General features: G+C 40.1%; 1 protein-coding gene and 1 long non-coding RNA gene across 7 annotated transcripts in view; one reads left to right on the top strand and one right to left on the bottom strand.

The window, feature by feature from the left end:
* The window catches only part of GRAMD2B (GRAM domain containing 2B), a 76,100-nt gene extending 54,294 nt beyond the window's left edge, over nucleotides 1-21,806 (top strand). The window contains exons 6-15 of one of the 5 annotated variants that reach the window (XM_055548807.1): nucleotides 2,551-2,646; nucleotides 4,501-4,572; nucleotides 4,685-4,765; nucleotides 7,800-7,911; nucleotides 8,573-8,695; nucleotides 9,304-9,394; nucleotides 11,964-12,068; nucleotides 16,196-16,289; nucleotides 20,576-20,653; nucleotides 20,819-21,806. In XM_055548807.1, the coding sequence (XP_055404782.1) occupies nucleotides 2,551-2,646; nucleotides 4,501-4,572; nucleotides 4,685-4,765; nucleotides 7,800-7,911; nucleotides 8,573-8,695; nucleotides 9,304-9,394; nucleotides 11,964-12,068; nucleotides 16,196-16,289; nucleotides 20,576-20,617 (816 nt within the window). In that variant the 3' untranslated portion in view covers nucleotides 20,618-20,653; nucleotides 20,819-21,806. Of the gene's footprint in view, nucleotides 1-2,550; nucleotides 2,647-4,500; nucleotides 4,573-4,684; nucleotides 4,766-7,799; nucleotides 7,912-8,572; nucleotides 8,696-9,303; nucleotides 9,395-11,963; nucleotides 12,069-16,195; nucleotides 16,290-20,575 lie in introns of all 5 variants that reach the window. The other 4 variants (XM_055548803.1, XM_055548815.1, XM_055548794.1 and 1 more) reach the window with 4 other exon arrangements.
* LOC129629056 (uncharacterized) lies at nucleotides 3,558-8,783 on the bottom strand. 2 transcript variants are annotated; one of them, XR_008703062.1, is made up of 4 exons: nucleotides 8,550-8,783; nucleotides 7,283-7,435; nucleotides 5,219-5,550; nucleotides 3,558-4,964 (listed from the first exon to the last, which is right to left on the bottom strand). It is a non-coding gene; the product is annotated as an uncharacterized LOC129629056 (long non-coding RNA). The 2 variants fall into 2 exon arrangements; XR_008703061.1 differs by lacking the exon at nucleotides 8,550-8,783 and having other exon boundaries at nucleotides 7,283-7,540.
* Nucleotides 21,807-23,294: the final 1,488 nt, after the last annotated feature.

Genomic DNA, 23,294 nt, shown 5'->3' with positions numbered 1-23,294 from the left:
GTATAATGGAAAGCGATTTTGAGTAATATTACACCATGTTTCTAGATTTCTGGATTATAAGCTCTTGTGCATAGAGTAGATAAGGGGACTGATTTCCGGTTCTGTGGGATAAAGATAATTCTCAGAAATAGTGAAAGCCAACACCTCTGACCAAAGCAGCAGGGATTGAAAACATTAGAGAACAAAGAATTAGCCTTTGTTAAGGGATGAGGAATTCACAAAGCCAGTAAGTGGTTTCAAGCTAATATTATTCTAGTAATGGTTTCAAAATCCCTCCTCTAGCTAAGAAAGAACTGACCAAAAAAAAAAAAAGGATTGACCTGGTTTTTTCAAGACAAGGACACATGGGATTGCTTTTGCCTGTGCTGTATCTAATCTAAGAGGGGTGGGAAGATAAGAACCACAATAGTGACTTGCACATTCCTTCCCCACTGAGGATGGTGTCATGGAAACTTGGGCTTCAGTCCTCTGGCAGAATTTGCTCCTGCCAACAGACCTTGGCCGAATGCGATTTAGCATGAACTAAAAGGAGCCAAGCAATCTGCACCAGGCAGGGGAATTTTCTAAGCACCCTACCCTGGAGAAATGTTAATAATAAAGTGTAACCTTAATTTAATCAAGACCTTTTCAGCCTGTGTGTATTTTCAGATGCTAGTAAAATTAAAGGCATGTATCACATTCCATCTAAGCTCAGAGAAATGATTCATGCTTTATTTCTCCAGTGTTATCTAGTTGTCATTTTATACTTATGAAGCAATTGATTGAAAACTCCATCTTAAGGGTGTTCCATGCCTCAGATTCTGCAAAAATCCAAATTTATGGCTCTTGTCACTGTGTATTTGTGTTGCTGCTGAGAATCGAAATTAGACTCATTGTTATATCATCATCTTTCTTGGAAGATACTAAGTTCTTTTTTCCAAAGTAATCCCAGTTTATCGCTTCTGAATTATTTCCCCAACTTCAAAAGTTTTGTGGGTAGAGTTCTTTGGTGAAATAGCTTTCTTTCCTCTAGTGTCTAATTTAGATCAGCCCCTCTTTCTTCATAATCTTCCCATCTTGGGCAGTAGAACAACTCCATCTTGTAAACCTCAGTATGAACACAAATATCCTAAATTTAAGCTTAAGAAAATTACAAGTTCAGTTTTGGTCGTTCAAGTTGGAAGTACTAGCATAAGACCCTCCTCCCCTCCAACTGACCTTGTTGATTTCTTTCAGAATATATATAGCATTTTTACAAAATGTATGTTCACGTGAGTGTGTGCACCCGTGGGTAAATTCAGGCCCTTATTACCAGGAGTGTGGGTGCCTCTGTTTTCAGGGATCAAAGTGATGTGATCCATTTTCCTTTGAGATCAAACCTGGTTGATCTCATAAAAATCAACCAGGTTTGATTAAAATATGAGGAACATCTACTATTTATGGCATCTGGTATGTTCTTGTAGTACATTGTATAAAAAAGAACCCCTATTTTGGATCAGATTGGTTCAGATTCTATCTTTGTAACTTATTTATGACCCTGAGAAAGTCATGTGTATTAGTCATTCAGTCATGTCCTACTCTTTGAGACCACAGGGACTGGAGCCCACCAGACTCCTCTGCCCATGGAAATCTCCAGACAAGAATGCTAGAGTGGGTAGCCATTCCCTTCTCCAGGAGATCTTCCTGACCCAGGGATCGAACCCAGGTCTCCTGCATTGCAGGCAGATTCTTTACAATCTGAGCCACCAGGAAAGTCCTGGTGAAAGTCATATACCTCTCTAAACAAACATCCTTATCTCTTTATATCTATATTATAGGAATGTCATAATTAAATGAAATTGTCATCTAGTGAATAGGTATTGATAATGGTAGATGCTGTAATTGTCGTTACTTCTTATTGTTTGAATCAGAAAAGAACTTAAGAGTTCTTTTATTTCACCCATCCTCTTTTTTAAGAGACAGATGAAATGAATGATATTTTTATTGAGTGCTAGGTATTTTCCATCTGTTATCTCATTTAATCCACAGAAAATCCTGGGAAGTAGGTAAGACTGTCTCTATAAGTCAGGGAACTGAGGCCAAGAAAGGACAGCTTACGAGGTTGGATCGGTCATGTAGATAGTAACAGAACTGAGAATTCAGGTCCCAGGATTCCTGTCCCCAAATGAGTCTGCTACACCAGTGCTTTCAGCCTCTTCCCCTAAAGACAGAGGAGAGCAGGGTGGTTGGAGATGAGCTCAGAGTGGGTAACCACAAGCACGTAACTTCTTTAGGGTCTTAGGATCACCTTTAAAATGACTGTACATTTTGCATTCTGTTCCCATGTCTAAAGATAAAGGTTTCCTACCAAACCCTTCAACAGACTCAATGATCCACACTTATCCTCCTGCTTTGCAAACACCAGGTTGAGACCTCGGCGACACACCCATACCACTCTTTAAGATTCCCTTTTCTTCATGGAGACTGAAAAGCCAGCTGTTGGTTTTATCTTTTCTTTTTCCTTTAACGTGAAGATTTGGAATGCTGCTCTGTGAAGCCTGAACCCATGTTAACTCAGTGATTCTTTTTCAGATCTCGATTCCAGCTTTCTCAGTAACCTTGATAAAGAAAACCAAAACTGCCCTCCTGGTGCCAAATGCCCTGATTATAGCGACAGTCACAGACAGGGTGAGTACGCGTGGGCACCCTGCTTTGTCCTGCTCTGGGTTTCATTGCCTTAGGGGCCTCTTGCCAAGTACCAAGACCCTGAACCATAAATACCATGAATTGGCCGTTACTCTAGAAGACTAATTTTTAAAATCACAGCCTTCAGACATTTATATAGTGTGGTTTCCCCTGACAAGGTGATTTATTCTAATCATTGCCTATTTTGAATTTCCTGCTGACTTCATTATACTTGCTTGACCAAGGTCCAAAAAATTAAAATTCTTTCCCAACTTCCCTTTCCCTAACATCTATCAGGTCAGGTCAGGCTAAAGGGATATATTTCATTTCTTTATTATTATTTAAAACACTACCACTGCCTTCCTTACAGGGTGAGGCAGGGTGATAGGAGGAGTCCCTGGGGTGGGGGTGGCCAGTCTCCCCATAACCTCCATTGGTGCCTTTCCAGAGCCAACCTGAAAACATAAAAGTGGGGTCTGCTATTCGGGTGCAGCTTCAGGCCCAGTCTAGGCCCTCTCTGCTTCCCTCTCTGCTTCTTTGATACAGAAGTTCTGGAGTTGTCATTGGCCTTGGGCTACCCCAGGCATGGGCAACCTGAAATATTTGCATGGAGAGCAATGTTTCTTTCATCTTGGCAAGAGAGAGGCAGTGGAATGGTTTGGTTACTCATTTTTCACTTGAAATTTTTTTTTTATCTTTTCCCTATTGTTTTTATGAAAGCATAAAAGCTAATTTCTAACCCTTCTAAATAACTTAAAGAGGGAAGGAAAGAGAAGGGAAGATTAAAAGAAGCTATTCTGATGAGCTAGGAAATATGCTGATACCTATTGTGAGATTTTTTTTTTTTTTTTTAAATACTAATGGCTAGCAAGCATCAGGTACTTCTTGCCAGACAAACACAAGATACTTTCCTTGTATGTACACATTTATTCCACACTGCCATACTATGAGGGGTAGGGACTGTTAAGAAAACAGAAACTAAGAGGCATTAAGTAAGCAATTTGCCCAGTGTCACCCACTTGGTAAGTAAAGGAGCAAAATTTGCAACTCGGTCCATCTACTGCCAGAACCCATCATGTTAACTACTTTGGAATACAGTATTTTCTTGGAAAGTATATCAAGTTCTCTCATGGGTGAGCAAGAGAGGGTAGTCACAAACTTTGGAAAGTGAGTGTGAAAAGACTGTGTGACTCGAACAGATGGAAAAAGAGTGAGCCTTTTTATTGTTAACATGTGGTTGATGGTAACATCATTTTTCCTTATGTTATTTGTCTCCAAATGACTTGTCTAGCTCTGACTTTACTTCTTTCTCATAACTTACTTATAAGCGTCCACTAGGAAATCTCCATATTTGTGCAAGAAAGAATCTGGAAGTGGCTTGAAAAAAAATGAGCCTGTTAGAGCAGCTGGGAAATTTTCAATGGAAATCTAGGTCAGAGCAGAGACAGCAGACCCTTGGGAACTGTTAAATACCTTCTCAAAAGGAGGTGGGGAGGGGCGGGAGAGAGACTTAAAAGAGGACTTGGCAAAAACACCACGGGCCTTTCTTTACTATTCAGGTCTCTTTCTGTCCAAGCTTGTCTGGGGCACCAAGGTTAGGGTATCAGAGCTTTCCTTTTGCTCTACGTTTCTCTATTATTTAAGTTGGGTTTGAGAGTTTTGTTGCTATTGTGGGAGAACATATTCACTTTATTCCAGGAATGGAATAAAAACTCAATGTGTGGGTGAGAGGAAGGAGAGTATAGACTCTATATAGAATACAGGCTACATTGTTTGAAAAAATATAGATAGATAAAAATTTTAGCTCTTACTTCTAGTCAAGCAGTATCTGTTAATAACTATTATTTTGTTTTTCAGTACATATTTGTCTCCTTACTCTCCAGAGATTCAACTTACAAACTACTGAAATCTGTGTGTGGACACTTAGAAGTGAGTATGACATCTCTGAGCCTTAATTGCTGTCTGTCTTCTGTATTTCTTAGTTTGGGAGTTGATCTGGTTTTTCCATTTTGTAAAAATAATTTTGTTTCAATAATTTCAGAATACAGGTATTGGCAATGGTCCCAGTCCATCTTCTCTTGAAAACAGTTTCCGGGCAGACCGCCCTTCATCTCTGCCTCTGGTGAGTTGCCTACATAGTGATCACAATGCAAAAGAAAGTGAGAAGGTCCCACAGTGGCACTGCTCCTTACACCATGACCAGGGTGTGGGAGGAACTTAGGACCATGGTGTCTGAGGCAGAGTTGAAGAGGGCATTTCTGTCCTGAAGAAGAGAGGACCATAGGAAGTCATAAACTTATTCAGGTAATTGAAGAGCCATCCTGCAAAAGAAAAGAAACATGTTAGTTGGCTGACTTGGCCAGTTACAGGTCCGCAAAGGTATTCATCAAATCTTGATGTATTTATCAGTGTTGTTTAGAGGGATTCACCAGTTTATTTGGGGAGGGCATGACCAGTTTATTTGGGGAGGGCATGATCCAGTCCCTCAAGTCATTGAATGTCTTCTGCGTTCAAGGCACCACGTTAGCATAGTACAGCCATAAAGACATCAGGAAAAATCAAAACTAGTTCTTACCTTCAAAGATTTTACAGCTTAGTAGATGATGAGGGATGGAGAAGGCAATGGCACCCCACTCCAGTACTCTTGCCTGGAAAATCCCACGGACAGAGGAGCCTGGTGGGCTGCAGTCCATGGGGTCACTGGGAGTCAGGCACAACTGAGCGACTTCACTTTCACTTTCCACTTTCACGCATTGGAGAAGGAAATGGCAACCCACTCCAGTGTTCTTGCCTGGAGAATCCCAGGGATGGGGGAGCCTGGTGGGCTGCCGTCTCTGGGGTCGCACAGAGTTGGACACGACTGAAGCGACTTAGCAGCAGCAGATGATGAGGGATACCCAGAAATAACTGTGGAAGAGGGATAACTAGAAATAACTGTGGAAGAAGAAAGCTGTAATGCCCAAGTGAAAGGCAGAGAGATTCTTTGATTCCCTTAGACTTTTTGACTATAGAGTAAATCTCTAATGGGAAATAGCTCCCCCCAATTTGTATAAGATTTATACCTGAGATGGTATAATATAAGCCCAAGAAGTCCCAGCCATGTTGTTCAAATGGTTATTCCCGAATTGATGATTGTTAAATGTTTTAATACCTTTGGTGAAGTGGGATGAGTCCAGAGTTTCAACATCTACACATCTTTATTTTTTTTTCAGAGCTGTTAAAAAGTACTGGGATTGAAAACATGTTCACACAAAAACTTAAACCAGAATGTTCATAGCTGTGTTATACATCACAGCCCAAAAGTACAAGCAACCCCAATACCCATCAGCTGATACATGGATAAATAAAATGTAATATATCTATATAGTGAAAATTTATTTGACCATAAAAGGAAGAACTATCAATACATAATACAGCATGGATAAATCTTGAACACATTATGCTAAGGGGAAGAAGGCAGACACAAAAGGCCACATATTGTATGATTCATTTATATGAAATGTTCAGAATAGACGAATCCATAGGGACAGAAAATGCATTAGTGGTCGCCAGGGGACGAAAGGAGGGAGAAATTGGAGTGACTGATGATGGACAAAGAGTTTCTTTTGGTGGGGAGATGGGCATATCAAGAAATAAGACAGGGGAGATGGTTGTACAATAATCTAATTATTCTGAAAACCACTACATTGTATACTTAAATTGGTGAATTTTATCTCAATTAAAAAAAAAATCTACCTTAAAAAAACAGTGAGAAATAGGATAAAACACTTATGATTTGGAATACATCAAACCTGGTTTCAAATCTTGGTTCCACCCAGCTGAGCTATACCATTGGGCAAGCTCTTTAATTACTTTGACTCAGTTTCTTCATCTGGTAAAATGCCAAGCTCCTTACATGGCTGTGAAAATTAAATGCAGTCATGAAGTCATAGGTATGGAGCTTTGCATACTGCCTGATCTATGGTAGGCATTCCATTAATACTTATTAAATTGAGGAGATTTGAATTGTTTAATTTTCCTTCCCCCATAAACTCTTGCATGAAGTTGCAATGGCTGTTGAAATGATCAAGAGACAGCTAATTGAAGGTGAAATGTTGGTAATTTGCTTACAGACCATGTTTCCTTTTCTTCACTTGGTCGCCAAATAAATTGTGAAAAGCTCGCCTAATTGTACCTTTGCCTAATTGCTTAATTGTACTTTCACCAGCACATTTTAGTGATGCCTCTTGTCTCTTCATTTCTTCAGCACTTTGGGGAACAAGTAGGGTACACAGCAAAAACATCCCACTTTTTCCCAACTCCACACTCCTGTATAACCCTTCTGTCATTTAGAAGTATGTTACTGACCCTGTTTTGATTTGTTTGAGGGAAGAAAAAAGCTAAAACTCTCCCTTCAGTGTCCAGTTTGCTTAAGCCATTTTCCCTTTTCTGTTTCCAGTACCTCTGTTAAAACTATAATTTGAAAAAACCTTTCTCTGCATTTGTTGTTGTTTAGTCACTAAGTCACATCTGACTCTTGTGATCCCACAGACTGCAGCACACCAGGCTTCCCTGTCCTTCACCATCTCCAGGAATTTGTTCAAACTCATGTCCATTGTGTCAATGATGCCATCCAACCATCTCATCCTCTGTCACCCACCTCTTTCCCAGCATCAGGGTCTTTCCCTTTGAGTCAGCTCTTCATATCAGGTGACCAGAATATTGAAGCTTCAGCATCAGTCCTTCCAATGAATGTTCAGGGTTGATTTCCTTAAGGATTGACTGGTTTGATCTCCTTGCGTTCCAAAGGACTCTGCATTTAGAACATACATTTAGAACTTTCTAGCAACTTTTTTGTTATATATAGGTATTTCAGTCACTTTTTCTCATTACAAAATGCAAATGAGACTTCTCCAGCTTTACCTGGAAGCTTTTCTGTCATCAGCATTCCAGATTTTTCCCTAGACATTTGTTGTTTGAAACAAGTTGGCCACTGTGTGTTAACAGAATTCTGACTGCCCAGAAAATCAGTAACCAGATACTCTGATCTGTTGAGGAAACCCAGTAGTATGGGGTAATCCTTCCTTATTTGTATTTTATAGGTTAGGCCTAAGTGAAAGTCCTACATGTTGAATAGAGGATAATGGGCCTCTTTGCATTTCATTATTGCCCTTCAGGATTTCAACGATGAATTCTCAGATCTGGATGGAGTGGTGCGCCGAAGAAGGCAAGACATGGAAGGATACAGTAGTTCTGGATCTCAGACCCCTGAATCTGAGAATTCTCGAGGTCTGGGAGATTTTTGTATCTTTACTGAAACTTAATTCTCCACAAAACATCCTTACCTCAACCAAAAACAAACAAAACCAACCAATAAGCAACACATCTTCTGAGCTTACAGTTAAAACGGGACTCTAAACAAAGGGTAGTTTGAAAGTTCAAGGGAAACGAATTGCTTATGTGGTAAAAACCCATTTCCCTTTATATGCATGTAACAAATGTCTCTTTGAGAATGCCCTGATGATCTAGTGGTTAAGGCTCCACAGTTTCACTGCAGAGGGCCCAGGTTCAATCCCTGGTTGGGGAACTAAAATCCCACAAGCTGTGTGGTGTGGGGAGAAAAAAAAATCATCTCTTAAATAGACGTAGTATTGGAGTGGTTGAAAGACAGAAACATGCAATATTTTCTTACCCCTTCTTTATAATGTTATTAATTATTATGGCCCAATGATCCCCGTGAGTCAGTGGGATAAGGACACACTGCCTTTGTATCGTTTTATTTCTTATTTGCTTAAACGTTTCATCCCCAAACCACTCAACCAGCTTGTGAGAAGATCCATTTATTTCCCGACCATTATGTGTATATTCAGGGATTGATTTGCTTGGTGGTTGATCCTACTTGTGTCAACGCACTGGAGGGAAAACACCCAGCCCTGTTTCATCTTGGTAGATTTCCATGTGACAGAATCCCAGACAGTTCTGAATGTCTCCAAGGGAGAAGCAAAACCAACTCGGGCAGATCCCCTTGTGAACAGAGTACCTGAGGGAAAAGCCAAGAGTCTCCCTGGGCATGGTAAGGAATGGATTATGATGGCAGGCGGTAGTGGGGGCATCTGCTTGTAACTTTAAAAGGTCCTCATGTTTCACTTTATGACTGCCTTTCCTGTTCCCTCTCCTCCCTTCCTGCTGTAGGTCTTTGCATATTAGTTCATTTATTCACTCAACAGACAGTACCCAGTTCTGTGCTTTACTGTAAGGGATGCAAAGATGAAAAGCTTCTGTAGAGGACCTTTCATCATTCTGAATACATTGAGACTATTATTCAAAAATTACCCATAAAACTAAATTACTTAATTATTATTTACTGATTATTATCATAACTGGTCACCGGTTGTCCCGGTAGGAGATCAAGGCTGGGGTCTCTATTGTTCACCAGTCACTCACTCTATCCCAAGGCTTGGCACAGAGAAGGCTCTCAACAAATATATATTGAATGAAACATGTGGGAAGGAATTGTAACCACTGATTGAAATGAAAACTGGAAGGCTTCAGGTAGTATTTTCTCTGATTCCAATTGCCTGGAAATAATTCTGTCTCTCAAGTACTTCTTCCCTATAGGGATACTGCTGCCTGAAGGAGATATGTTATCACTTCAAAACATATATTTTGTTTTCCATTCAGCAGGTCAGTCAGAAACCACTGGAATCATACCCAGAGTAAAGTCTGAGAAATGTCCAACTCTCCACCATATTCTTATATTCTATGCAATTGTGTAAGTAAATGTATTTATTGTGAATGACTTAAGACTTGTATTTTACTGTTAATGACTTAAGAAAATGATTCATTTCACTAAAGGAAAAATCTCTTCACGTTGTCAAGAGCCATGAATCTCTAATGTCTCTAATGTGACCCAGATCTTTCGGGGGGTAATTTTCATCTCCTACTTCAACTTTTTTTTCTTAAACTTAGGTCATGTTTTCATATTCATCCCTTTTTATTTAAATAAATAGCGGAGAAGGGAAGAAAAAAGAGCAAAATATGCCAGATCCAGGACTAAGTTCTGAGTAGATACTCTTAGTAGAGAAATTGTTGCCTGAAATATGATGCATCTTTGTTCTTGTTTATTTTTTCGTCTATCCAATGTCCTCTGGTTAGAAACCAAAACAACTTTAAAATGTCATCCCCTTAAAATTGGACAGCTACAAGTAAATCAATGAAGTTAGAACACACCATCTCACCATACACAAAACTAAACTCAAAATAGCTTAAAGACTTAAACATAAGACATGACACCATAAAACTCCTAGAATAAAACATGGGCAAAACATCCTTAGCAATGTTTTCTTAGGTCAGTCTCCCAAGGCAATAGAAATAATAACACAAATAAACAAATGGGACCTAGTCAAAGTTTTATAAGCTTTTCCACAGCAAAGGAAACTGTAAACAAAATTAAAACCCACAGATTGGCAAAAGTATTTGCAAATGATGTGAACAAGAAGGGCTTAATTTCCAAAATACACAAACAGTTCATCCAACCCAACAACAACAAAAAAAACCACAACGCAATTGGTAAATAGGCAGAAGACCTAAACAGATAGTTCTCCAAAGAACAGCTACATATGGCCAGGAGGCACATGAAAAGGTGTTCAGCACTGCTAATTATTAGAAAATTGCAATGCAAAACTATAGTAAAGTACCACCTCACAGCAGTCAGGATGGCCATTGTTAAAAAGCCCAGAAATGCTGGAGAGTGTGGAGAAAGGGAACCCTGCTACATTGTTGGTGGGAATGTAAACTGGTGCAATTACTGTGGAAAACAGTATGGAGTTTCCTCAGAAAACTAAAAATAGAACTACCATGTGATCCGGCAATCCCATTCGTGGGCATATCTCCAGACGAAACTATAATTCAAAAAGACACATGCACTCCTATGTTCTTAGTAGCACTATTCACAGTAGCCAAGACATTGAAGCAACCTAAATGTCCATCAACAGATGAATGTAAAAAGATATGGTGTATATACACACACAATGGAATAATAGCCATAAAAAAGAATGAAATAATACCATTTGCAGCAACATGGATGTAACTAGACATTATCATACTAAGTAAGTCAGAAAGACAAATATCATTCTGATATCATTTAAATGCAGTCTAAAATATGACACAAATGAACCTATCTGTGAAATAGAAACAGACTCATGGACACAGGGAGAAGACAATGGCACCACACTCCAGTCCTCCTGCCTGGAAAATCCCATGGATGGAGGAGCCTGGGGGGCTGCAGTCCATGGGGCCGAACAGGGTCAGACAGGACTGAGCAACTTCACTTTCACTTTCACTCTCATGCATTGGAGAAGGAAGTGGCAACCCACTCCAGTGTTCTTGCCTGGAGAATCCCAGGGACGGGGGAGCCTGGTGGGCTGCCGTCTATGGGGTCTTACAGAGTCAGACGCGACTGAACTGACTTAGCAGCAGCAGCAGCAGCATGAACACAGAACAAACTGGTAGTTTCTAAGAGAGAGAGGGTGGGGGGATGAAGTGGGAGGTTGGGGTTAGCAGATGCAAATTATATACAGTTATATAATTGTATAGGAGAAACAACAAAGTCCTACTGTATAGGACAGAGAACTATATTCAATATCCTATGATAAACCACAGAATAATACAAAAGAATGTTGAAAAAATGGAAAATATTTTAAAAGAATATTAAAAAATAGTATTAAAGACTGTTTCTAAAAATATAAATATATGTATAAGAATCACTTTGCTGTACAGCAGTAATTAACACAACACTGTAAATCAACTATACTTCAATTTTTAGAAAAGTCATCCCCTTCAATAAAAACTTAGGCATTGACTTTTTTTCACTCCCCCCTCAGCTTCCACTCTGTAACCAGTTGTTCTTCTGAAAATAGCCTGACCCAGTTCTAGGCTGTTGTTCCTCACAACCGAAGAGGATGTGCCTGGTTTGGTTTTCAGACAAAGCTGGGGATTTGTCAGTCACAAGACCAGACACTCCCTGGCCAGGACTTCCTACAGTACCTGGTGGGAGGAGGAGCCCCAGCTTGACAGTCTACATTGGCTGGCTTTGAGTAAGACTCCTAAATGGCCATTATTTGTAAATTGAGGGACTAGAGAATTAATACCCTAGTAGTAAAGTTTGGTGCAAGCATCAGTCTGTTGAAAAAAAAAAAATGACCTTTTTAAAGTCTCTGTAGCCAAGTTATTTTGGTAAATACCTTGCCTCAAATGTACAGAGTTTACATTTATTACTTTAGGAACATCAATCAGGCCCTGGCCGTTAACCGATTGATGATTTCTCTTTTATCCCTTTCCAGCATCTGTGCACTGATCATCTCGACCTTCTACATGAGATACAGAATTAATACTCTGGAGGAGCAGCTGGGGTCACTAACCTCCATTGTGGACACCCATCAGACTGAGTAAGACAGTCCCTCCAGTGCTGTCTTCTGCTTGCTTTTCACATTGGTATAATGTTTGACCTGAGCATGGCATCCTTCTGGCAAGCATTAATTGAGGATACATTCTGTATGAGACATTTTGCTAAGTGTACATGTAGAAAATAAAGAGGTAGGTGGGCCCTGGAGAAAAAAATGAATGACCTGACTCTGCATGTTTTTGAGTTGCTATAGTGTTGCCAGCAAGAAGGCAAGAAACAAGCCTAATTTTACATTATCTTGTCCTCTTATCCTAAGCTCCATTGTGACCTTGGCCCATTTATTAAAATATTCAAGTTTATCTTGGTAAAATGGCAGTGAGTCAAGTCATTCATAAAAAAGAAACAATTCAAGTAACTCAGCACATTTCATCATTTATAGCTCTTTATAGGAACTCACTTATTTACAAAACTCTTGACCACTATGCAGATCCATGTGACCAGTAATTAGCTGAATGTGTCTGTAAAGATTTTCTACCACAGTATTTTTAATAGGCCCCAACTAATTAAATCTATTGACATAGCGGTCTTTCCTATAAACCCATTTACATGAGGATTTTGACACATTCCCTAAAAAGTAAAAGCATACTGCTAGCTGAAGTTTTAAAAGTAGAGATATTTCTTTATAGAGTATGTACCATGTGCTAGAGACACTGTTGCAATAGATACTTTGACACACCCACAATGTTCTCTCATTATATCTTCACCATAACCCTATAAGATAGGTGTTATTCCCTCTTTTACAGATGAGAAAACTGAGACTCAGAGAAATAGTTTGTAAAAAAAAAAATAATAATAACAGAATCAGGATTCAGGTCTATATGACCATAGAAACTTAGTCTCCCTGTGGTTCCTTGCATGTAAGGAATAGCTGAGAAGTGAGTCACTATATTTTCATTGTGTATCAGAATCATCTGGACAGCTTATTAAATAGACTGCAGGGCCCATTCTCCAAGTTTCTGGTGCTGGTCTGGGGTCTACACTTTAAGAACTAGTATGCGATACCATTCTGGGGCCTTTCTTGACATTCTTTACAGTTACCTAAAAGTTTTGTTCTATGGCTTATGTGTATGCTGTTACACAGATTATTTTTGTACCATGGACATACATTTGAACCAATAAGAAGAAGTCTAATGAATGGTTTAGGATAGATTTATACCCTGCCCTTACTCTCTCCCATGTTGTTCAGAATGTTAATAATACACCTAGAGCTAGGAGGTGACTCTACATTACTGTAAACTGTTAGTATTAGTTCACTATCATATAAGTGATATAAGTGATTTTATTAGGAAAATGTACCTCCTGTCCTGTTATCATTTAATTAACTTGGTGACAATGAGGGGGAAATTCTATTAATGAAAGTCAAATGGAATATTTATTCTACTATTTAGTCAACCCAAGAGGAGGTAACAATCTGAAAAACAATCATTTAAAAGGAAAATCACAGAGGTCACATATGACATGAGGTCAGGGAACATCTATGATGGGAAAGTCTGTTAATAGAGTATTTAACAGAACCTGAATTTCCTCTGTATCTTACTTCATCCAGGGTGATCCATCCATGCTGCCCAGGTAGCTAAATCCACACTTGTAATCTGCTTTCATTGGTACAGAACCATTTTTTTTAATATATACATTGTACTAACTTTGTTAGTGGGTTCACAGCCTGTGGACTATCAGAATTTCATATGGATAAATCAGTACCTTGAGTCTCAGATCCCTTGTTTAGAAACCAAAAGATTTCACCAGGTACTTCCCTGGTGGTCCAGTGGCTAACACCCCACACTCCCAATGCAGGGGACTGGATTCAGTCCCTAGTCAAGGAACTAGATCCCACGTGCTGCAACTAAGACCCAGTACAGCCAAATAAATAAATAATATATATATTTTTTAAGATTTAAACTCAGTTTCCTTTCTGGGATATAAGACTTTGATACTATGGATCAAGGTTAAAGAAAAAACTGTTTCACCTCTGCTCAATGAAAAACATGTTTGCTTTCTTAACATTTAGATAATCATCAATAAGTTACCAAGTATCTATGGCACAAAAATGGATCCTATGTAAAATAAATTAGACCAGTTAATGCCATCTAAAAACTTCACAGCTTATAACAAGCACATGAAAAGATGCTCAACATCACACATTATTAGAGAAGTGCAAATCAAAACTACAATGAGCTATCACCTCACACCAGTCAGAATGGCCATCATCAACAAGTCTACAAACAATAAATGCTGGAGAAGAGGGAACACTCTTTCACTGTTGGTGGGAATGTAAATTGATACAGCCCCTATGGAAGACGGAGAAGGCAATGGCACCCCACTCCAGTACTCTTTGCTGGAAAATCCTATGGACGGAGGAGCCTGGTAGGCTGCAGTCCATGGGGTTGCTAGGAGTCGGACACGACTGAGTGACTTCACTTTCACTTTTCACTTTCATGCATTGGAGAAAGAAATGGCAACCCACTCCAGTGTTCTTGCCTGGAGAATCCCAGGGACAGGGGAGCCTGGTGGGCTGCCGTCTATGGGGTCGCACAGAGTCGGACACGACTGAAGCGACTTAGCAGTAGCAGCAGTAGTATGTGACCCAGCAATCCCACTCCTAGGCATATACCCTGAGGAAACCAAAATTGAAAATGACACATGTATCCCATTGTTCATCGCAGCACTGTTTACAACAGCTAGAACATGGAAGCAACCTAGATGTCCATGGACAGATGAATGGATAAAGAATTGTGGTACATACACACAATGGAATATTACTCAGCCATAAAAAGGAACACATTTGTGTCAGTTCTATTGAGGTGGATGAACCTAGAGCCTGTTATACAGAGAAGTAAGTCAGAAAGAGAAAGATAAATATCATATTCTACACATATATATGGAATCTAGAAAAATGGTACTGAAAAAATTATTTACAGGGCAGCAATAGAGAAACAGACAGAACAGACTTATGGACATGGGGAGAGGGGTGGAGAGGGTGAGATGTATGGAAAGACTAACGTGGAAACTTACATTACCATATGTAAATAGGTAGGCAACAGGAATTTGCTGTATGGCTCAGGAAACTCAAACAGGGGCTCTGTATCAACCTAGAGTGGATGGGGAGGGAGGGGGATATATGTGTACCTATGGCTGATTCATGCTGAGGTTTGACAAAAAACAAAATTCTGTAAAGCAACTATACTTAAATTTAAAAAAAAAAAACAAAAAAAACTTTACAGCTAAAATTAAATTACAACCAAGAAACAGAGAAAACACAAACCATGGTGCTTGACCTTAACATGAAAATCTGATCAATGGTTTTTGAGCAGCTTTCCAGGAAAATGTATACATATCTCTAAATGTCCTACAGTTTTAGCTGGTATAGGACCCCAGTGGACCCCAGAGTAAGAGCCCATGCCTTTAACACTCGAGTGGTAAATAGTGAATACATCAGTTATATTACTAGACAAGGGCAATTAACATTTATATGGCAGGTCTCAAGGAAGGAAATACAGAAGTCACATACATCAACAGAAATTTGATTACAGACAGGCTCCTCTGTCCATGGAATTCTTCGGGCAAGAACACTGGAGTGGGTTGCCATTCCCTTCTCCAGGGGATCTTCCTGACCCAGGGATCGAACCTGGGTCTGTTGCATTGCAGGCAGATTCTTTACCATTTGATCCACCAGGGAAGCCCAAACATTATGAAAGTTCTAGTGTAAACGATTGCTTCTCCCATAAACAGTACTAATATGACTGAGAAAAGCAATACTCTTTAAAAATGCGTGCCATCATGGACAGAGAGAAGGTATCAGCGGTTAATAAAAGGAGTCTAAGAAACCACATGCTGGAGAATAATTGATTCTTGTTTGGAAGCCGAGGTACAACACAGCCACTTAGACAAAAATAGCTTAAGAGATTTCCAGCTGATCTTTGTAGAATTAGTCTCCTAAACATCTAGTCTGGAGTTGTGGATTACTGCAGGGCCTTTCTGATGTTAGCAGGTTAAATGCACACTGTCTTCTATTATAACCTAGTTTTCTGTTCAAATAAATTTAAAATGTGTTCATTCCACTTGTTTCTTTGCCATTCCTGCCCACAGTAATTTTTCTCTTGGTTCTTACAGACAGACAGCACCATCTGGCCTGGGGTCACAAGTACAGTTAAACGTGGAGGCCTTGTGCCAAGAGCTTACAGCTAACATAATGAGATTAGAAAAGGTGAGTGCTTTCTTTCCTGTGTGGGGGCAGTCACTATACTTACTGCCTCAGTCAATCAGTTCAGTCGCTCAGTTGTGTCCGACGCTTTGCGACCCCATGGACAGCAGCACGCCAGGCTTCCCTGTCCATCACCAACTCCCAGAACCTACTCAAACTCATGTCCATTGAGTCAGTGATGCCATCCAACCATCTCATCCTCTGTCATCCCCTTCTCCTCTCACCCTCAATCTTTCCCAGCATCAGGGTCTTTTCAAATGAGTCAGCTCTTCGCACCAGGTGGCCAGAGTTTTGGAGTTTCAGCTTCAACATCAGTCCTTCCAATGAATATTCAGGACTGATTTCCTTTAGGATGGACTGGTTGGATCTCCTTGCAGTCCAAGGGATTCTCAAGAGTCTTCTCCAACACCACAGTTCAAAAGCATCAATTCTTCGGCGCTCAGCTTTCTTCACCATCCAACTCTCACGTCCATACATGACCACTGGAAAAACCATAGCCTTAACTAGACGGACCTTTGTTAGCAAAGTAATGTCTCTGCTTTTTAATATGCCGTCTAGATTGGTCTTACTGCTTGGTGACAGTTTTTATGCTAAGATTCCTATGAGCAATGTGTGCAACTTACGACTATTTATAACGTCAATACATGCATTTTGACCCAGAATCCTCTTTCCTGCTTCTGCTTTGGGACACAGGTTTATGTTGGTACTATAGGTCCCCCACCACCGTAGGGCAGGGGTTACACACACATGGGTGTGCAACAAGCCATTGAAATGACTAAACCTCGCCAGGGGATTTTCCACAAAGAAATAGGTTTCAGCTCATTTTCCTTGTTATTAATAGTAGATTTTGTGGTTTTCCTCCTTGGTTAGAAATTATTCTCTTGTCCTAGGCCCCAAGGATAAGTGATATCTGACATGGAGCTCCAGGGAGGGACACTGTAGGGGGAGTGTCCTGACCAGAGAGGTGGAGCCTCAGCTCCACCCAGGCTGGTTGTCACCGTACATAAAATATTTGCATTCAGTCTCTGTAGATGTCATTGTTTCCATCTGACAAAATGATCAAAGTTTCAAGTTAACTTATTCAAGGAGGCAGAGCCAGAAAGTTGACAGAGCTAGAATTTGAGCCAGGTCTGACTCCCACATTTGTCCTGAGAAGCCCTCTGCTTTACTGCTCCCCAAAAATCCAACCTTATGCTTGGGGATAAGGTCACTGAAGAGTGAGGCAAACAGGAGAAGATGGTGGGAGCCAGAAATATCCTGAAGTTAAACCTTGTTAACATTTCTTCTCTCTCCTTTCAGCATGTCTATCCCTTCCCATCTGATGCTTTGGTTTTGATCCTTATCTCAGGAAAGGTTTAGTGAATTATTCAATTCTAATTGCTGCCACAAATGCTTGGTATTTGGTGGATTTCCATAATAGTACAGTTATGCTTACTTGGGAAGAAACATAAAACACAAATGAGTCAAATTAAGTTTGTCCTGTGATACCAAATGGTATCTAGCACTTAACCACTTAAGTATGGAGAGCAAAGGTGTCCCCAGGTTTCTATTCTAAACCAAGGCATGACAGATAATTCCCACTGAATCACTGTATCAGTGGGCAGACTCAGACATTTTCTCTTTTCGATTCATAATCGAGCTAGAGAAGGTATGGAGTAGCAACCAGAACTGTTTTCCTTTCTAAAACATTAGTTGCTAGAATTGAAGATAAAATTTCTTTGATGAAATGCTTAGACATGTTTAGAGCTTCCCTGATAGCTCAGTTGGTAAAGAATCTGCCTGCAATGCAGGAGACCCCAGTTCAATTCCTGGGTCGGGAAGATCTGCTGGAGAAGGGATAGACTACCCACTCCAGTATTCTTGGGCTTCCCCTGTGGCTCAGCTGGTTAAGAATCTGCCTGCAATGCAGAAGACCGGGGTTTGATCCCTGGGTTGGGAAGATCCCCTGGACAAGGGAAAAGCTACCCACTCCAAAATTCTGGCCTGGAGAATTCCATGGACTATATCACAAAGAGTTGGACCTGACTGAGTGACTTTCACTTTAGACATGTTTGACTTCCGTGCTGACCTGGAGAATGGAGTGATAATTTTCTCTTTTGTTCATGCTGGCACATGGTGATGTTCTTTGGACTGGGAAGCATGCAGAACCCAGCCACCCTCTTGTGCATTTCTTCCCATTCTCCTGTGGATCCTGGCAGGGACAACACTTTCTGTAATGAGGGACAGGAAAGCAGGAGAGACAGCTGGCCACGTCTTGTGCAGAACCCAGCCACTCGGCTAGGGTGCCAACATAAACCTGTGTCCCAAAGCAGAAGCGGAAAGAGGGGATTTAGGGTCAAAATGCATGTGTTGACGTTACAAATAATAAGTTGCACACATTGCTCATAGGAATCTTGGCATAAAAAAGTCACCAGGGCACACCCGTGTGCTTGTTACTCAGGTTGTACCCCCCAGCCCCGCCCTCCCCAGAGGCAGGCTGGTGATGACTCAGCAGTGCATGGTGGAGGTGGGGCAGCTATGGGGAGGCAGGACCACGTCTCAGCTGTTTCCACTCAACACCAGCAACTCTCTTTTATTCTCCCGCAGGGACTGGTCATGTCTCGGCCTCCTGATCTGCCTGCTTATATCTTACCCATTTCTGTTCATGGCATCACTGCCCTTTCAGTCATTCCTGTGGGAAATGGAAGAATATTTTAACTCCTTCCTCTTTTTTTACTTGCACAAGACTTTGTTCACTAATTAGTCTATCTTCAAATGTCTCCTCAGATTCTCTAATGTAGACACCATCTTAAGCCATTCTGGCCCCCTCCCACATCCTAGACCGAGTGTGAAGTCAGATCTCATGGTTTATATTTACATTTTCCTGATTAATACTGTGGTTGAACATCATTTCATATATATATATATTCTTCTTATGGATTTCCTTTTGTAAACTGCCCATTTATCTCCTTTGTTTTACTTTTGGGGTTTTTGTCTTTGTAGGCATTTTACATATTTTGTATATCAGTTTTTTTTTGTTTGTTTGTTTGTTTTAATCATTTCTTTTTCTCGCTTCCCACTCCTGCTTTTCCATTTATCTTTGGTCCGATGGGATAGGTAGGGAAGATGTAAGACTATGGGGAATTAAGGCAGTGCCCTCTACAGGTAAAGTAGTAAATACTTATTTTCTTAGTACTGGAAGTGGCATTAATGTCAAAGCAGTACCCACTCCAGTATTCTTGCCTGGAGAGTCCTGTGGACAGAGGAGCCTTGTGGGCTGCTGTCCATGGGGTCACACAGTGTCGGACATGACTGAACCGACTTAGCATGCATGCATGCATTGGAGAAGGAAATGGCAGCCCACTCCAGTGTTCTTGCCTGGAGAATCCCAGGGATGGGGGAGCCTGGTGGGCTGCCGTCTATGGGGTCACACAGAGTCAGACATGACTGAAGCGACTTAGCAGCAGCAGCAGTGCAGAAGAAAAAGCATAAACTTTTTTATGGAGTCAGTTATTTGTTCTTTTCCCTACTGTGCCACCTACTGTGTGACTAGTCTTGTTATATAGTGTCTCTAGCCCTTACCTTTGCGTAGAAAACCTGCCTGTGTGTGTCAACGTGTGTGTGGTTAAGGTGAGCATACATGAAGTTCCTGGGACATACTTATTAGACCTCCTCCTCTCCATTTACTCTGTGGATACCAGTAGGACATCACAGAATATTCTTGCAAAAGAAGACTATGTTCTCTTTCTCTTGTTCCACAGAGTTCCCTAGTCCCTTCACAGTCTTGACCCTTAAAAACACCCTGCTCTGGATTCTTTCAAATTCGTTTACCCACACATTTACCAAACCCATTTTCAATGCCCAACACTATCCTGTGGTCTTGAGATCCACAGATAGGCAGTGTCCTGTGAAATTCTGTCTTCTGGGGAATGTTATATTGTGGTTTGTCCGATTCAGACCATCACATGGGCTTTGTCAAGGACAGTTTCCCATTGCCTCTGAATGCACTTGGGTCACACCTGGTGTGGCCAAGGTTTTTGTTCTATTTCTCTTAGTCTCTACTGACATTGTCACCTTTGTGCCATTCTTTCATTTTTTGCCCTGTCTTTTTTCATTTTAAAGTGGACTGTCAAACAGTTTTGTGCCATGATAGTGCATTTATTTGCCTGATCTAAATTTAACCCATGTGTAGCTTTTAATTCAAGGTAGAAGAGATTAATCTCAAGCATTATATGAACCACCGCAAATATGCCATTACTGTATACTCCACTCTATGGACTAACAGGAGCTTTTCTCTCTATTATTTCAAGATACAAAACAACTTACAAAAGCTGCTTGAGAATGGTGACTGAAGCTCGAGCCACACAGTACCTCGCACTTCCCTTCAAGTAGGTGCTCCCGGGGTGTTCTGGTGGAGTGCTCCCTGCTGGCCAGAGGAGCTAGCGGGCGGGCAGCCTCGCTTGCCCTTGGAGGTCTCAGGCTCAGGAAAGGGTGGAATGGGGAATAATTCTGGTTCCTGTGCAATAAAAGTTGACCTTGACTCTCTGAGGAAGTTTTCAGTGCTGCTGCCTGAAGAAAACAGACCCGTCTCTGGAGGTCTCAGAAGGGCCCGGCGGACACTTGGATGATTGTGGTTTGGCAGGTTATTGTGACTGTGTCAGCAAACATATTCCACTCCAGCCTTTTCAGTCCTACCCATCAGCCTTTTCTCTCATGTATCCACCCCCACCTTAGCCAGCCTTCAACGGAAGGGATATATCATGTGCCAACAAACTCGATGCAGTCCCTTAAAGAATTTGCCATGACTTTTCAGAAGGGCAAAAAAAAAAAAAACAACTCTGATGGACAAACTTGCTTCAAACAAGTAGCATTTGAGTTTTGGGGTTTTTTCCCTTTCTGATGTTATGTTCTGGTTTAAGTTACGTGTGTATCTTAACGTCTCAGCTGCGTATTGGCAAGAAAATCAAGCAAAGCTGATTAAACTATCCCATTTTATGTTTTGTTTTGTTCCTCTCATTAATACTTAATAGGATTAATTCTCACCCACCCCAAGGCAAGAATCTGTGAGACTTGAGACTAAAGTACTAAATTTATACTGACTTTGAAACCAAAACTAATCTTTAAACCAAAAAATATAATAGTGATTTGATACTGGATGGAAGATACTGCATTTTTAAGATTGTAGGTGGACTGTGTTTGTTTCGAAACAGGATGTCTATAATTAATGGTGAAACCCATCAGCATGATGATAACATGCTTTACTCTTTTGCTGACTAAAATATATAACTGGTAGTTTGCTAACTTCTATTTACCATATGGGTTGGCTGGTTTTTATTAATAATTATTTAGGTACCCTAAGATTTGTTAATATAAAAGATATTCTGTTTATAATGCATTTTATAATCATTTCTATGAAATGTATTTTGTTTAATCAGATAAGCTAATAAGTGAATTGGTTACATCATTTGTATTTGTTAGCCTAGTGGACAGGAATTGTGCCTGGTGCACCCCTGGCTTTTAATAAATACTCATTGGTTTAAATACCTTGCTAACACTGTCTTTTGTCAGTCTGTAAATTCTTGTAGCTAAGACTTCTTAACTGCTTTTTATCTGCTTCTCATCCCTCTCTACTACTTCCAAATCACCCATACTTTTTTCCTCCCTAGTATTCACTTGCAAAAAAATTGATTTAAGTTCTTATGTTACAACAATACAGGAGAAAGAAAATGAGCTTTGTTATCAGAACATCAATGCATGATTCCTGGATCCACATTTTCGAATTATGTGACTATAAGCAAGATATTTGGTTATTTTGCCCCATTTTGATGAGGATAAAAGTACCAAGGGAAAGTGTCATTGTGAGAATTAAATGTGATAATCTTTCTAAAGCTGATGGCCTGTGGGGCAAGACGTATACTCTTTTAATAGGAACCATATTCATTTTTTTCTTAAAATGTTTGCATATCTGACAGTCCCGTGTTATCAAAGTTCTACGTCAGTGTTTTATAGTTAAAACCATTAAAGATTCAAGAGTGTCAGCCACCTCTGGAGAGAAATTTTGCAACTGTGTGAGGAGCCTTTAAAAGTTATTTCACTAAATTAGTAAGGCTATCCAGGAATTTATCCCAAAGCAATAAGAGATTTCCTCAAAGATTTACATACAAGAATATTCTTTGAAGCCTTAAGGGCAGAACATTAGTGACATCTACTGAAAAGTAGCAGAGCACTTAAATTATGTCACTGTTTAGAATGGTGTTGTCAAAAATTGGCATAGAAAATAGCATTAAAAAAGGTAAGCATTATGGAGATAACGTGGAGATAAGAGAACTCTCCTACACTGTTGGTGGGAATGAAGATTGGTGCAGTCACTATGGAAAACAGTATGGAGATTCCTCAAAACACTAGAGCTACCGTATGATCCAGAAATCTGACTCCTGGGCATATATCCAGACAAGACTCTAATCCAAAAAGATACATGCACCCCTATGTTCGTAGCAGCACCACTCACAATAGCCAAGACATGGAAACAAGCTAAACATCCATCTACAGATGAATAGATAAAGATGTGGTCCATATATACGGCGGACTACTGCTCAGCCACAAAAAATGATGCTATTTGTGCAACATGGATGCAACTAGAGATTATCATACTAAATGAAATAACTCAGAAAAATTCCATATGATAAAAATATGACACAAATGAACCTATCTTCAAACAGACTTACATAGAGAATCTGTGATTAAAAACATACTATTTAGGTGAATAGAAATTACCAGTCTTACATATGGAAAGGAGACATGATTATTGATCTCTCAAGCTGTGTGAATGTTGAAGATATTTTCCTAAATATACACAACACTCCAAGGCATTTCCCAGCTATTCATTTATGTAGTTCTTTAAAACCATCCCTGACACATTTTTTATGTATTAAGCCTAATTTATTTAGAAAATAAAAATTATTCATACACATACATACAGATGCAGAAAGAGCAATCTTTTCAAACAATAAATGCATTCGTGTCTCTCCT

Source organism: Bubalus kerabau, chromosome 1 (genome assembly GCF_029407905.1).
Source record: "Bubalus kerabau isolate K-KA32 ecotype Philippines breed swamp buffalo chromosome 1, PCC_UOA_SB_1v2, whole genome shotgun sequence".
Lineage (NCBI taxonomy): Eukaryota > Metazoa > Chordata > Mammalia > Artiodactyla > Bovidae > Bubalus > Bubalus kerabau.
This window is presented reverse-complemented; position numbering and strand designations above follow the sequence as displayed.